The sequence below is a fragment of the Labrus bergylta genome, chromosome 4 (assembly GCF_963930695.1).
Source record: "Labrus bergylta chromosome 4, fLabBer1.1, whole genome shotgun sequence".
NCBI classification, from domain to species: Eukaryota; Metazoa; Chordata; class Actinopteri; order Labriformes; family Labridae; genus Labrus; species Labrus bergylta.
Genome location: NC_089198.1, coordinates 2,758,368 through 2,773,367, shown reverse-complemented (window position 1 = coordinate 2,773,367; position 15,000 = coordinate 2,758,368). Strand labels below are relative to the sequence as shown.

The 15,000-nt window shown below is 47.8% G+C and overlaps 2 protein-coding genes across 27 annotated transcripts in view; one reads left to right on the top strand and one right to left on the bottom strand.

Annotated features, from left to right (window-relative positions):
• LOC110005370 (discs large homolog 1-like protein) overlaps positions 1-6,825 on the top strand; it is a 105,833-nt gene extending 99,008 nt beyond the window's left edge. For all 26 annotated transcript variants that reach the window (XM_065953491.1, XM_065953473.1, XM_065953472.1 and 23 more), the window contains one exon: positions 4,542-6,825. In XM_065953491.1, coding sequence (XP_065809563.1) covers positions 4,542-4,648 — 107 coding nt within the window. In that variant the 3' untranslated portion in view covers positions 4,649-6,825. The remainder of the gene's footprint in view (positions 1-4,541) is intronic.
• A 1,147-nt stretch (positions 6,826-7,972) lies between these two features.
• rasal2 (RAS protein activator like 2) overlaps positions 7,973-15,000 on the bottom strand; it is a 77,558-nt gene continuing 70,530 nt past the window's right edge. Inside the window, 6 exon segments of the mRNA XM_065953469.1 lie at positions 7,973-8,693; positions 10,364-10,451; positions 10,627-10,829; positions 11,074-11,214; positions 11,346-12,312; positions 12,920-13,098. Coding sequence (XP_065809541.1) covers positions 8,526-8,693; positions 10,364-10,451; positions 10,627-10,829; positions 11,074-11,214; positions 11,346-12,312; positions 12,920-13,098 — 1,746 coding nt within the window. The 3' untranslated portion in view covers positions 7,973-8,525.

The window sequence follows — 15,000 nt, the reverse complement described above, 5'->3', positions numbered from 1 at the left end:
TGACTCTATCCACTGTCCTCTCTCTCTCTCTCTCTCTCTGGTTTCAGACTCTATCCACTGTCCTCTCTCTCTGGTTTCTGACTCTATCCACTGTCCTCTCTCTCTAGTTTCTGACTCTATCCACTGTCCTCTCTCTCTGGTTTCTGACTCTATCCACTGTCCTCTCTCTCTCTGGTTTCTGACTCTATCCACTGTCCTCTCTCTCTGGTTTCTGACTCTATCCACTGTCCTCTCTCTCTCTGGTTTCTGACTCTATCCACTGTCCTCTCTCTCTCTGGTTTCTGACTCTATCCACTGTCCTCTCTCTCTCTGGTTTCAGACTCTATCCACTGTCCTCTCTCTCTCTGGTTTCAGACTCTATCCACTGTCCTCTCTCTCTCTGGTTTCTGACTCTATCCACTGTCCTCTCTCTCTCTCTGGTTTCTGACTCTATCCACTGTCCTCTCTCTCTCTCTGGTTTCTGACTCTATCCACTGTCCTCTCTCTCTCTGGTTTCTGACTCTATCCACTGTCCTCTCTCTCTCTGGTTTCAGACTCTATCCACTGTCCTCTCTCTCTCTGGTTTCTGACTCTATCCACTGTCCTCTCTCTCTCTGGTTTCAGACTCTATCCACTGTCCTCTCTCTCTCTGGTTTCTGACTCTATCCACTGTCCTCTCTCTCTCTCTCTGGTTTCTGACTCTATCCACTGTCCTCTCTCTCTCTGGTTTCTGACTCTATCCACTGTCCTCTCTCTCTCTGGTTTCTGACTCTATCCACTGTCCTCTCTCTCTGGTTTCAGACTCTATCCACTGTCCTCTCTCTCTCTCTGATTTCAGACTCTATCCACTGTCCTCTCTCTCTCTGGTTTCAGACTCTATCCACTGTCCTCTCTCTCTCTCTGGTTTCTGACTCTATCCACTGTCCTCTCTCTCTCTCTGGTTTCTGACTCTATCCACTGTCCTCTCTCTCTCTCTCTGGTTTCAGACTCTATCCACTGTCCTCTCTCTCTCTCTGGTTTCTGACTCTATCCACTGTCCTCTCTCTCTCTCTCTGGTTTCAGACTCTATCCACTGTCCTCTCTCTCTGGTTTCAGACTCTATCCACTGTCCTCTCTCTCTCTCTCTGGTTTCTGACTCTATCCACTGTCCTCTCTCTCTCTCTGGTTTCTGACTCTATCCACTGTCCTCTCTCTCTCTCTGATTTCAGACTCTATCCACTGTCCTCTCTCTCTCTCTGGTTTCTGACTCTATCCACTGTCCTCTCTCTCTCTCTCTGGTTTCTGACTCTATCCACTGTCCTCTCTCTCTCTCTGGTTTCAGACTCTATCCACTGTCCTCTCTCTCTCTCTCTGGTTTCTGACTCTATCCACTGTCCTCTCTCTCTCTGGTTTCTGACTCTATCCACTGTCCTCTCTCTCTCTCTCTGGTTTCTGACTCTATCCACTGTCCTCTCTCTCTCTGGTTTCAGACTCTATCCACTGTCCTCTCTCTCTCTCTGGTTTCTGACTCTATCCACTGTCCTCTCTCTCTCTCTCTGGTTTCAGACTCTATCCACTGTCCTCTCTCTCTCTGGTTTCAGACTCTATCCACTGTCCTCTCTCTCTCTCTGGTTTCTGACTCTATCCACTGTCCTCTCTCTCTCTCTGGTTTCTGACTCTATCCACTGTCCTCTCTCTCCCTGGTTTCTGACTCTATCCACTGTCCTCTCTCTCTCTCTGGTTTCTGACTCTATCCACTGTCCTCTCTCTCTCTCTGGTTTCTGACTCTATCCACTGTCCTCTCTCTCTCTCTGGTTTCTGACTCTATCCACTGTCCTCTCTCTCTCTCTCTCTCTCTGGTTTCAGACTCTATCCACTGTCCTCTCTCTCTGGTTTCTGACTCTATCCACTGTCCTCTCTCTCTAGTTTCTGACTCTATCCACTGTCCTCTCTCTCTGGTTTCTGACTCTATCCACTGTCCTCTCTCTCTCTGGTTTCTGACTCTATCCACTGTCCTCTCTCTCTGGTTTCTGACTCTATCCACTGTCCTCTCTCTCTCTGGTTTCTGACTCTATCCACTGTCTCTCTCTCTCTCTGGTTTCTGACTCTATCCACTGTCCTCTCTCTCTCTGGTTTCTGACTCTATCCACTGTCCTCTCTCTCTCTCTGGTTTCTGACTCTATCCACTGTCCTCTCTCTCTCTCTGGTTTCTGACTCTATCCACTGTCCTCTCTCTCTCTGGTTTCTGACTCTATCCACTGTCCTCTCTCTCTCTGGTTTCTGACTCTATCCACTGTCCTCTCTCTCTCTCTGGTTTCTGACTCTATCCACTGTCCTCTCTCTCCCTGGTTTCTGACTCTATCCACTGTCCTCTCTCTCTCTCTGGTTTCTGACTCTATCCACTGTCCTCTCTCTCTCTCTGGTTTCTGACTCTATCCACTGTCCTCTCTCTCTCTCTGGTTTCTGACTCTATCCACTGTCCTCTCTCTCTCTCTCTCTCTCTGGTTTCAGACTCTATCCACTGTCCTCTCTCTCTGGTTTCTGACTCTATCCACTGTCCTCTCTCTCTAGTTTCTGACTCTATCCACTGTCCTCTCTCTCTGGTTTCTGACTCTATCCACTGTCCTCTCTCTCTCTGGTTTCTGACTCTATCCACTGTCCTCTCTCTCTGGTTTCTGACTCTATCCACTGTCCTCTCTCTCTCTGGTTTCTGACTCTATCCACTGTCCTCTCTCTCTCTGGTTTCTGACTCTATCCACTGTCCTCTCTCTCTCTGGTTTCTGACTCTATCCACTGTCCTCTCTCTCTCTCTGGTTTCTGACTCTATCCACTGTCCTCTCTCTCTCTCTGGTTTCTGACTCTATCCACTGTCCTCTCTCTCTCTGGTTTCTGACTCTATCCACTGTCCTCTCTCTCTCTGGTTTCAGACTCTATCCACTGTCCTCTCTCTCTCTGGTTTCTGACTCTATCCACTGTCCTCTCTCTCTCTGGTTTCAGACTCTATCCACTGTCCTCTCTCTCTCTGGTTTCAGACTCTATCCACTGTCCTCTCTCTCTCTCTGGTTTCTGACTCTATCCACTGTCCTCTCTCTCTCTGGTTTCTGACTCTATCCACTGTCCTCTCTCTCTCTGGTTTCTGACTCTATCCACTGTCCTCTCTCTCTCTCTCTCTCTCTCTCTCTCTCTGGTTTCTGACTCTATCCACTGTCCTCTCTCTCTCTGGTTTCAGACTCTATCCACTGTCCTCTCTCTCTCTGGTTTCTGACTCTATCCACTGTCCTCTCTCTCTCTGGTTTCAGACTCTATCCACTGTCCTCTCTCTCTCTGGTTTCAGACTCTATCCACTGTCCTCTCTCTCTCTCTGGTTTCTGACTCTATCCACTGTCCTCTCTCTCTCTGGTTTCAGACTCTATCCACTGTCCTCTCTCTCTCTCTGGTTTCAGACTCTATCCACTGTCCTCTCTCTCTCTGGTTTCTGACTCTATCCACTGTCCTCTCTCTCTCTCTCTCTCTCTCTAGTTTCTGACTCTATCCACTGTCCTCTCTCTCTGGTTTCTGACTCTATCCACTGTCCTCTCTCTCTGGTTTCTGACTCTATCCACTGTCCTCTCTCTCTCTGGTTTCTGACTCTATCCACTGTCCTCTCTCTCTCTCTCTCTCTCTCTGGTTTCTGACTCTATCCACTGTCCTCTCTCTCTCTCTCTCTCTCTCTGGTTTCTGACTCTATCCACTGTCCTCTCTCTCTCTCTGGTTTCAGACTCTATCCACTGTCCTCTCTCTCTCTGGTTTCAGACTCTATCCACTGTCCTCTCTCTCTCTGGTTTCAGACTCTATCCACTGTCCTCTCTCTCTCTGGTTTCTGACTCTATCCACTGTCCTCTCTCTCTCTGGTTTCTGACTCTATCCACTGTCCTCTCTCTCTCTGGTTTCTGACTCTATCCACTGTCCTCTCTCTCTCTGGTTTCTGACTCTATCCACTGTCCTCTCTCTCTCTCTGGTTTCTGACTCTATCCACTGTCCTCTCTCTCTCTCTGGTTTCTGACTCTATCCACTGTCCTCTCTCTCTCTGGTTTCTGACTCTATCCACTGTCCTCTCTCTCTCTGGTTTCAGACTCTATCCACTGTCCTCTCTCTCTCTGGTTTCTGACTCTATCCACTGTCCTCTCTCTCTCTGGTTTCAGACTCTATCCACTGTCCTCTCTCTCTCTGGTTTCAGGCTCTATCCACTGTCCTCTCTCTCTCTCTGGTTTCAGACTCTATCCACTGTCCTCTCTCTCTCTGGTTTCTGACTCTATCCACTGTCCTCTCTCTCTCTCTCTCTCTCTCTAGTTTCTGACTCTATCCACTGTCCTCTCTCTCTGGTTTCTGACTCTATCCACTGTCCTCTCTCTCTGGTTTCTGACTCTATCCACTGTCCTCTCTCTCTCTGGTTTCTGACTCTATCCACTGTCCTCTCTCTCTCTGGTTTCTGACTCTATCCACTGTCCTCTCTCTACATTAAAGGCACAAAAAGTCCAAAAATAAATCTTAAAAAAAAAAAAAAAAAGATTCTTACAAACATTTTTTTGTTGTGCTCCTTTCAGCCATCGTTCAGGGCGACACTCTGGAGGAGATCTACGATCAGGTGAAGCAGATCATCGAGGAGCAGTCGGGTCCGTTCATCTGGGTTCAGTCCAAGGAGAAGTTATGAGGATCAACGCTCTCGTCTGCTCTACGCTCCTCTCTCTAGATCTGTTTTATTTTGAAATTTAAAGTCGACTGCAGACGGCTGCCGTCCCCCTAACCCCCCCCGACCTCCACGCCCCTCCTCACGCCCCTCCCCCTATCGACGACACAGCGGCTGACCGGAGCGTCGTTTTCTTTTCTATCTTTGCCTGAATAAGACTCCATGTTGGGTTTCCTGACCAGCAGAGTAAAGCACACAGGAAGTGAGACGACATCACACTCAACACGGTACGGCTCCTTAATGTTTAAGGGAGGAGAACTAAAGAGGAGAAGAAGAAAGAAGAAACGTACGATGCAGATTTTATCTATTTTTTTGTTTGTGGGTTTTTTTCCCCCTTTTTTTCGTCTTGTAAGGTGAGCGTCGCCGGACGGACGGGTGGACGGAGTTTCAGACTCGGCGGAGACACAAAAAGCAGAACTTTGCACGTTTGAGCTTTAACAGCATGTCATTAACTCCCCTGTTTATTTCCCATCAGCCCTTGCGCCTCAGTGTCTGATGTCACAGCTTTTCTTCTTCAGTTCTGCGCTCATTTCATCGTTTGTCTTTCTTTTTTTTACACTCTTTGATTCTTTTTGCTCCTCGCTGCTGCAGGATGTTTGTCAGGACGCTCTGCAGGGTTCTTGCTCTGCCGCTAGGGGGCGCTGTGTGTTTTGATTATGAAATGTTCTGAATTCACCTTTACGATCGCTAATCTTCCTGCTCAAACTAAATGAGGATTCATCTTGTTTTTTTTTCTCTCGATGAGTTCTGATTTCATCCTCGAACATTTCACACGTTTAGCTCGACCGCGTTCGATGAGTTCAGACGCTCGACATTAAAAATTCTTCCTTCACTGCAGAAACACGAAGATCTCCTCGAGTCATTTCTGTCTTTGATTATTTAAAAACAAATGAAGAAGAGAATATTTCAGCCTGTTTCTCATGAAGAGCGGGAACTCCAAAGACGGAGAACTCTGCGGACTTTAGCTCTCGTACGAAACAAGAACAATCCCGTCTTCAGGATGTCGTAGTTTTCAAAATCACGACTTTTCTTTGGTTTCATTCTTGTAACGAGCAGAAAATGTGCTTCATTAAAAACTTTTTTTTCAGGTCCACAATATTTCTTAAAATACGACGACTTTATTCTCTAAATATTACGTCTTACTTACGAATTATTCAAATTATTACTATTCTTGAATGTTTTTCGTATAACATTACGACTATTTTCTTGAATTATTACGTCATTTTACACACAATATTACGACTTTATCCCGAAATACATTTTTATTCTCGTAATTTGAGGATTTTCTTCCCCAGAATATTTCGACTTTGTCCCGACATATTCTGTGTTTTTTCGTAAAATATTTCTCCTCCGTTCTCCCACGACTTTAATTCTCGTTGAATTTGGAAATTTTTCAGAATATTTAGATTCTTAATTTTCTATTTCTACTACTTCAATCTTTAAATCTCTGAGATGTTTTCTTTCGTTTATTGTGACCTTTAAACTCCGTCATGAATCAAATAAATACACAAACAATAAAATTAAAACGTTTATCTCTAATAAATGTGAAAACAGGTTTGAAGAAAAAGTTTGTTCAAATTAATCCAAAATTTAAAAATAAACTGAAATTTCATGAATTTTCTAGAATTTGGATTTTTACTCTCAAATTTCCAGATTTGGCGTCTTCCCCGTGAAGCAGTCTGAAATATTCTCTCCGTCAGCACTGAGTGACCTCGTCAGACATTTAAATCATCATCATCAGTGTGTGTTTGGTGTCTGTGTGAGCGGCGCCCTCTACGACGCGAGTTTGAACCCCGTCAGACGCGCTGGGCGGACGTCCGTCAGCGTCGTCAGTGTCTTACCATGAAAACGATGTCGCTGGTGTGATTCTGACCTGGAGATGCCGCCTCCACGCAGACGATTATTGTACAATGAGATTCTGAGATATTTAACCCCTAAACTGCCTATTTTGTTATAAAAAGTCTATATTGAACTTTACTTCAGCACTACGGAGTTCTTTTCTCTGCGTTGTTAATCATATATGAATAGAAAGTATAAAGATATTTGAATATATATTTTTTCTTTTTCTTTGATCACCACCTCCTCTGTCTTTTAATTTTCTTTTTTAAGCATAAATAAAAAACTTAACAACAAAACACGAAGCGGTGTACGCCTCCTTCCTCTTCTTCTGTTCTTTGGTCCTCCAGGTGTCGCAGCTACGGAGACGCTGCTGGTTATCTGCCGCTCGTCTGTGACGTGCAGGATATCAGATGCTAAAAATGTAAAGCAGAAGAAATAAGGAGAAACACTGATTGCAAAATAACGGCATAAAGATACATACAGAAGCCCTGAGGGGACATGCATCCACACATTGTTTGATACTCGTGATCATAATGAACAATAAGGGGGAGCTGGTGGCGAGCGTGCACTCCCATGTATGGAGGCTGTGGAAAGGATAAAGGTAAGTATGTGCACGATGCGTTCCTGCTTAACTGTCCCTGAAAATGACCTCCAGAAGGAGTGGGGACCCAAATAATAAAAGTCGTTAAAGCACGTTTTCAAAAAGTGAAAAACAGAAACACATTTGTCCAGTTTTGGATCCTGAAGTGATCTGCAGGTAATCATCAAACTCTCAGGTTCAAGAAGAATCATGTTTCATGGCCAGCAGGGGGCGTGTGTCACCCATGTCAAGTATATATCAGTGTTTCTTCAACAAACATCATTGGGCACAGATTTCATTACATCAGAACACCTGCACAACCCTTTACACTAGTGAACCTCCATATTCATTCATACTCTTTGATCACCTGACACAGGTAACTCCATGACCTCCCAAACAAACCTTCATGCTTACAGAAAAAAAACATAAAATCATGAAGGAGAGAAAAGTAGAGGAACTATTGAGAGCTTCAAAATTTATTTATTCTCTTTTAAATCATACTTGTGTCCATCCGGGGTGCTTTTATTTTGAAAGTTCATGACGGATGTAGTATTATTTCCTCTTGTGTTTAACTCGTCTTCGGGTCAGTTCGGTTAAACCGTCTTTAACGTCCTCCAGCAGGGACTCTCGGATCCTCGGGGCCTTCTGGTTCAGGTCTCCCGGTCCCCGTCAGCTAGCGGGATGATGTATGCTACTTCTGTTAAAGCCTTCAAAATAAAATAAGTATAATAATAATGTATTTTTACGTTACGGAAACGTTTTAAAAAATACCAGAAATCCCTTTAAATCATTTTATTTTTTATTTATTCATTTGAATCTTGATTCTCACATTTTTTGTTTCCATGGAGACGACAAAAGAGAAGCAACGCTCAGGCTTTCAGGCAGCTTTTATTCTCCACATGTGGACAGCAGACAGGTGTGACCTTTGACCCTGACCCTACAGGAGTCAGTACAGTAGATGAGCAACAAGGGGGCGACGTGGAGGAATAAATTAAAAACCTCAGAACACAACAACAACAACAACAGCTCGTCAGGTCAAATAAAAGAAGAAGAAATCCACTCTGAAATAAAACAAAATAAAAATCCACTCGAGGAGAAAAAAACAAAAAACATAAAAAAAGTCATTTAGAAAAAGTCGAGTGCGTTTTGAGTTTTTGGTTCGTTTCTTCCTCACTGTGCTTCTGTGACACACACACACACACACACACACACACACACACACACACACACACACACACACACACACACACACACACACACACACACACACACACACACACACACACACACACACACACACACACACACACACACACACACACACACACACACACACACACACACACTATTTACACTCGTATTTATAGACTCTTTAAATTCAGACTATTTAAACTCCGCCTCCTCGTGTCCCGCCCGGACCAATCAGCAGCTGCTGTTCTTGAACTCGCCGTTCTCAGTGATGGACAGTTTGGTGGGGTTGGTGGGTGACAGGCCGTTGCGGAGGTTCGGCGTGCTGTAGCGCTCCTTCACCTGCGCCAGCGCCAACATCAGCCGGGAGTTCGCCGCGTCCAGGGAGCAGATCCGCTTCTCCTGAATGGACGGAGACAAAGGGAAGGGGGCGGGACAGGAAGTCAGACTGAGAAATGCTAAACAAAATGCCGTCTTTGTGACGATCTGACTGTCGGGTAAAAAAACACATTGCAGCGCTTTATCGCCTCCGAGTTTAAGATGAAAAGGAATCCCTTAAAATCTCTAGAAAACCCTAAAATCTAATCCCATGCTCTGACTGGTCACTTCCTGTCAGCACCTTTGGTCACTTCCTGTCAGCACCTGTGAGCTTTCAAGTGTTCCCTGAAATGATTCTCAGTTTCTTGTAGGACTGAATCTCTTTTTAAGGTCGTCGTGCTAAACTCTGATGACATCACTGACGGTGTGTGAAGGTGAAACTGTCACTGATTGTCGTGTTGTGTCTTTGACCCGACATCAGGAAACACAGAGAGTCAGAGGGCAGCAAACACAAAACAGCCCGAAGAACTGAAATCTACAAACAAATAAACAAAAGAACAAACAAATAAATAAACAAACAAACAAACAAACAAATAAATAAACAAACAAACAAACAAAGAGTGAGAGTGAAGCTCTGCTGCAGGGAGTCAAACTGATCTGAAATCAGATGATCAAACACCTGAGTGACTGTGGGACCCTCTGACGTCCCGGGACTCTCTGCTGGTTCAGAGAGGGGGGGGGGGGGGGGGGGGCAGCCAAACAGAAATAAAACAGGTGAGAGCGTGACACACCCAAACACCAAAAACACCTGAAACCAAGAACGAAGAATCAGAGCGCCTCCTACAGGTCAACCTTTTGGACTTTAGTTTGAAAGTCTGTTTCCTTTGACCGGCCTGAGCACTCGGGGGGGAGAGAGAGAGTGGGGCGAGCGACATGCAGCAAAGGGCCGAGTTCTGATTGGACTGAAAGTAAAGAGTCATGGAGGTGTGACAGAATGGATCCAGCGTTGGAGGCGGAGCTCCGTTCATTCCTATGAAAGCTGCTCACTGTGAGTCTCGTTCCCGTGAAATATCTCTGAATTCAGCTTTAATTACATTTTACAACTTTTAGAACCTGATGGTTTTAAAAAAGGTTTTTAAGTTGATGTAGCTCAAAAACATCTCGCTGCAATACCACATTTGGCCACCAGGTACAATTGGCTTTAACAGTGGACGCACTTCCTGGGCGCTTAGTGTCGACATCCATTGATGTGTTTCCCTATGAATTCTGGGTAATAAAACTTGAGTATTGTAAATATCTGCTCTGTGATTGGGTGCTCAGGTGTGTCAGCACTCCTTATTGGCAGCGTGTTTTCAAAAAACAGCGTGGTGGGGGGGGGGGGGGGGGGGGGGGGGCGGGGTGAGGAGGTGTTGGGGGGGGGGGGGGGGTGAGGGTTGCCAGGCGGGCTACAGTCACTACTTGCCTGATTGGTTAACCTCACATCCGTTACTGACCTGAAATCAGTGAAGAGTCGATGAGATGAAGAGACACAAAAGATCTAAATCTGCTGCTGGTTTCCTCTCTGAGCCACGCCCACATTCAAAATAAACTTTATTTAATGATCCCTGCGGACGGACGACGAGGCCGCTGTGCGCCTAACACAGCCCGTCACTCCGTCTACAAGAACTCAGAGACTCTCCAGTGATTAACTGATGTGTGTGTGTGTGTGTGTGTGTGTGTGTGTGTGTGCAGAGCTGCTCTGACGTCGGTGTCACCTGAGCGTCGATGATCTTCTGCTTGGCTTCGATCACCGCCTGCATCTCCGCGTGGTCCCTCTTAAGCTCCTCCTCCACCGCCATCAGCCTGCACGCACAAACACACGGTTGTAAAGCAACAAAAACATGTGACGCCTGAATTCAATCACCGCTCACTCAGACACAAACAAACAAACAAACAAACAAACAAACAAACAAACTAAGTGGGTGGTGTTTGGTGTCATTGCACTTGCAGGCCAGCAGGGGGCGGAGTCTCTGCGTACCTGCAGATGATGCTCTTCATCTGGCTGTCCTTCTCCTCCTGCTGCCTCCTCAGACGCTCCTCGCTGTCCTCCAGGCGGTTCTTGTACTCCTGCAGGAGCTTCTGCATCTGCTGCTCCTGAGTCAGCAGCCGCCGCTCGTACTCCTCCAGACGACGCCCCGACACCCGCAGACGCTCCTTCAGACGGGAGATCTCCAGCTCGTACTTAAAGGGGGGGGGGGGGCGGAGTCAGAGTGACATCATCATCACTGTGATCACTGAGTACTATTCAACATGTTTTATTTACATCAGACACATTCTTTAAAAATCTGGTGAGTTTAGTTTGAATTTGAAACTATACGGAGTCCCAGGAGGGTCAAAACAAAAAGTCAATTTTTAAATGTCCTGCTATGTTGAATGAGTTTTAACCACGAGGTGTCAGAGCGTTCAGTTTCAGTTTGTTTTGTACCTTCTCCGTGTTCTTGCCCTCCTCTCTGCTCTTCTCTCCTCCCTCCTCCTCCTCCTCGTACTGTCCGTTGTTGAGCACCCAGGCCGCCGTCCTCTCCACTGGCGACATCGCCACCGCCACCGTCTCCACCGGAGACACCACCTGAGCGCCAACCAGTGACATCATCAAACACCTGAGACACTTCATCACAAACACACTTTTTTTGTCCACATAAATATTAGATTCATTGATTGTAGAAATGTCTCTTCCTGTCCCGTGTGTTGGTGTAGTACCTGCTGTGCCTGCTTGGTGGCGCTCCTCATGGGCGGCGCCACGTTCTCCACAGAGGAGGGGGTCTGCTGGCGGTTGGCCTGGCCTGTGGCGGGCGTCGGCTCGGTGTTGGCGCTGCTGCTGCTACGAAGCGACGAGGTTTGAGGAATTGAGCGTGGCGTCCTGGCTCCGCCCCCTGCCCTGCTCTGCTGCTCAACCTTGACGATGTGGGCGGTGCCCGCCGTCGTGCTCTGACGGGGGATGGCGACGGCTGTGGCAGCACCAGGTGGGAGGTCCGGCGGTGCGTGTCGGCGTGGCGTGGAACACTCCTCGCTCTGCGTGCTCCGCCTGCTGCCCAGCTCGTCCAGGCTGCTGTTGGACGCCACGCGGCCTTTGACGCCCACCTGGCTGCCGAAGTCGTCGGAGTTGCTGTGGCTGTTGTGGGAGCTCTCGGTGCTCAGGTTCTCCGAGCTGGAGTCGCGGTGCAGCGAGTGGGCGGAGCGTGTGGACAGGCTGTGGGCGGGGTTACTCAGGTGGTAGACCGGGTTCTGGAAGGAGAGCGGCTGCAGGCTGCGCTGCTGGCTGAGCGCCGGGTGCAGCGGCCGCCTCACCTGCGGCGCGCTCTGCGGCTGAGCGTCTCTGGGCGGGGCTTTGGTCTGGTGGGGCGGCAGCTGGGGGGTGAGAGGGTTGGAGTGGGGAAAGTTAAGAGGGGGGGGCGGGGCGTGTCCGATGGAGGCCTGCGAGCCCACTCTGCTGAGTCGGGGCGGGGCCTCATGGTGCGGCGGCGGTCCTGGGGGGCCGTGCAGACTCTGGGCGTCCTGCAGGTCCACCATGGAGATGCTGCGTCCGTTGGGCAGCGGGCTGTCCCGCTCCTCGTGGTCTGAGAAGCTGGTGTGGGTGGAGGGATGCTGCTTTGCCAGCAGGGGGCGCTGACCTCGACCGTAACCCTCCATCAGCTCCTGGGACTGCAGGCTGCGGGCGTCGCTGCGGCTGCAGGAAGTGACACATTCATCTTTAAACATCACTGATGAAAAAACAGGTTTTAGAAAAAGTGTGTAAAGCTGCATTATTTAAATGTCCAGCAGGGGGCGACTCTGAGGTCATGTTGCTCCCTCAGTAAACATTTTCCTCATCAGTTTCTCAATCTCTAGTTTCACGTTTTAACCACAGCGTGACGTTCATTTAGTACATTTTGGTACCATTTAGGGTCACAGAAGAACCAGAATGAGGGGGAGGGGTTAGAAAGAGGGGGAGGAGATCGATAGAGGGGGAGGAGTTAGGGCGGGGCCACCTGTGACTGACAAGTCGCTGCCATGGCGACCTGAATAAATGTTTTGTTCAGCGTTTGGTTGTTCTCGCAGACGCTCTGAGGAGATGGATGTTTTCAGTGAGAACATTCAGTCACAGGAAGTGACCATATTTGGTCATCGGTCACTCCTCATAATCAAAGACGCTGATTTATTCTACAAAGTAAAAACCCGGTTCATCATCGACTTTCTACACCATCAGATTTGTGTAGTTGCCCCCTGCTGGACATTAAAGGGACTGCAGTGTTACTCAGACCAGGTGATGTAGGATCTGGCAGCTGATTGGTTACCTGTCGGCGGGGTCCTCAAAGATCCGCTGTAACCCTGACGACAGGCTGCCGCTGATGTTGTGCGCCGAGTTGTGCTCCTGGAAGCGTCGTAGCTGCTGCTGGACCGGCGTGGGCGCCGCCAGGCAGCGAGAGATGTCTCCCAGAATCCTCGGCAGCGGGCCCAGCTTCGCTACGGTGGCCTGCAGGAAGGAATTTTCACCCTGGGGTTGGCGTGCGTGTGTGTGTGTGTGTGTGTGTGTGTGTGTGTGTGTGTGTGTGTGTGGATGGTTTGAATGGAAGCACCAGGATGCAGTGGTGGAGATGGCGGAGGGAGGAAACCAAGATGGTGGCAACAGAGAGAGTCGGCCAGACAGGAAGTGAACAGAAGGGGGAGGGGGGGAGGAGGGGGGGGAGGAAAAATAAACATGAGGGAAACTTAATGGAAACAAAATCAAACTACAACATGCTGCAACTGCACAGAACCACGTCACACACAGCAGAGCCATGCTGAAGGACGAGCTCTCACAGGTGAGACAGGTGAGGGGGAGGAGCTCAGGGGGGAGGAGCTCGGGGGGGAGGAGCTCGGGGGGGAGGAGCTCGGGGGGGGGGGGGGGGGGGGGGGCATGCTGTGAGTTTCAGCCACGCAGCGTTAATGTGGTTAAAGGGTTAAATGGACTGAGGTGACATTTGATGTTTATTCATGTTACACCATCAAATACACAACACACACACACGCGCGCACACACGCACACACACACACACACACTAACATACTCACACCAACACACACACACACACACACACACACACACACACACTCTGGCTAACTATAGGCCTATATCCAACCTTCCTTTTTTCTCGAAGATCCTGGAGAAGGTGGTCGCTAAACAGCTGTGTGACTTTCTCCATGACAACAGTTTATTTGAGGAGTTTCAGTCAGGATTTAGAGTCCACCATAGCACTGAGACTGCACTAGTTAGAGTTACAAACGATCTACTTCTAGCTTCAGACAGGGGACTTCTCTCTGTGCTCGTCTTGTGAGATCTTAGTGCTGCTATTGACACCATTGACCATCAGATCCTATTATACAGACTAGAACATTTACTTGGAATTACAGGGACTGCTTTAAGTTGGTTTGAATCCTACTTATCAGACCGATCTCAGTTTGTACATGTTAATAATAAGTCCTCTATGCACACCAAAGTTAGCCATGGAGTCCCACAAGGTTCAGTGCTTGGACCAATTCTCTTTACATTATATATGCTTCCTCTGGAAATATTATGAGGAAACACTCCATACAGTTTCATTGTTATGCAGATGATACTCAGCTTTATGTATCAATGAAGCCCGATGGCACCAGTCAGTTATATCAGCTAGAAACGTGCCTTAAGGACGTTAGGACCTGGATGACCAGAAGGTTTTTGCTACTTAACTCAGGCAAGACTGAAGTTATTGTGCTAGGCCCTAAGAACCTCAGAGAGACTTTTTCTAGTGATGTGACTGTCCTTAGTGACATCAGCCTGGCATCTAGCAGCACTGTTAGGAATCTAGGAGTTCTATTTGATCAAGATATGTCCTTCAGCTCTCACATCAGGCAAATTTCAAGAACAGCCTATTTTCACCTTCGTAATATATCTAAGATCAGGAATATCCTGTCGCAAAATGATGCAGAAAAACTAGTTCATGCATTTGTTACCTCCAGATTGGATTATTGTAACTCTCTTTTATCAGGGTGCTCTGGCAAGTCTCTAAAGACTCTTCAACTGGTCCAGAACGCTGCAGCTTGTGTACTGACTAGAACCAGGAAATGGGACCACATTACTCCTGTGTTGGCTTCTCTGCACTGGCTCCCTATACAGTCTAGAATAGAATTCAAGATCCTTCTTCTCACTTACAAAGCTCTAAATGGCCAGGCACCATCTTATCTTAAGGAGCTACTAGTGCCGTACTGTCCCTCGAGAACATTACGATCCCGGAGTGCAGGCCTGCTAGTGGTACCTACAGTCTCTAAGTGTACTATGGGGGGTAAAGCCTTCAGTTATCGGGCTCCTCTCCTCTGGAATCGTCTTCCAGTCGGGGTCAAGGAGGCAGACACAGTCTGT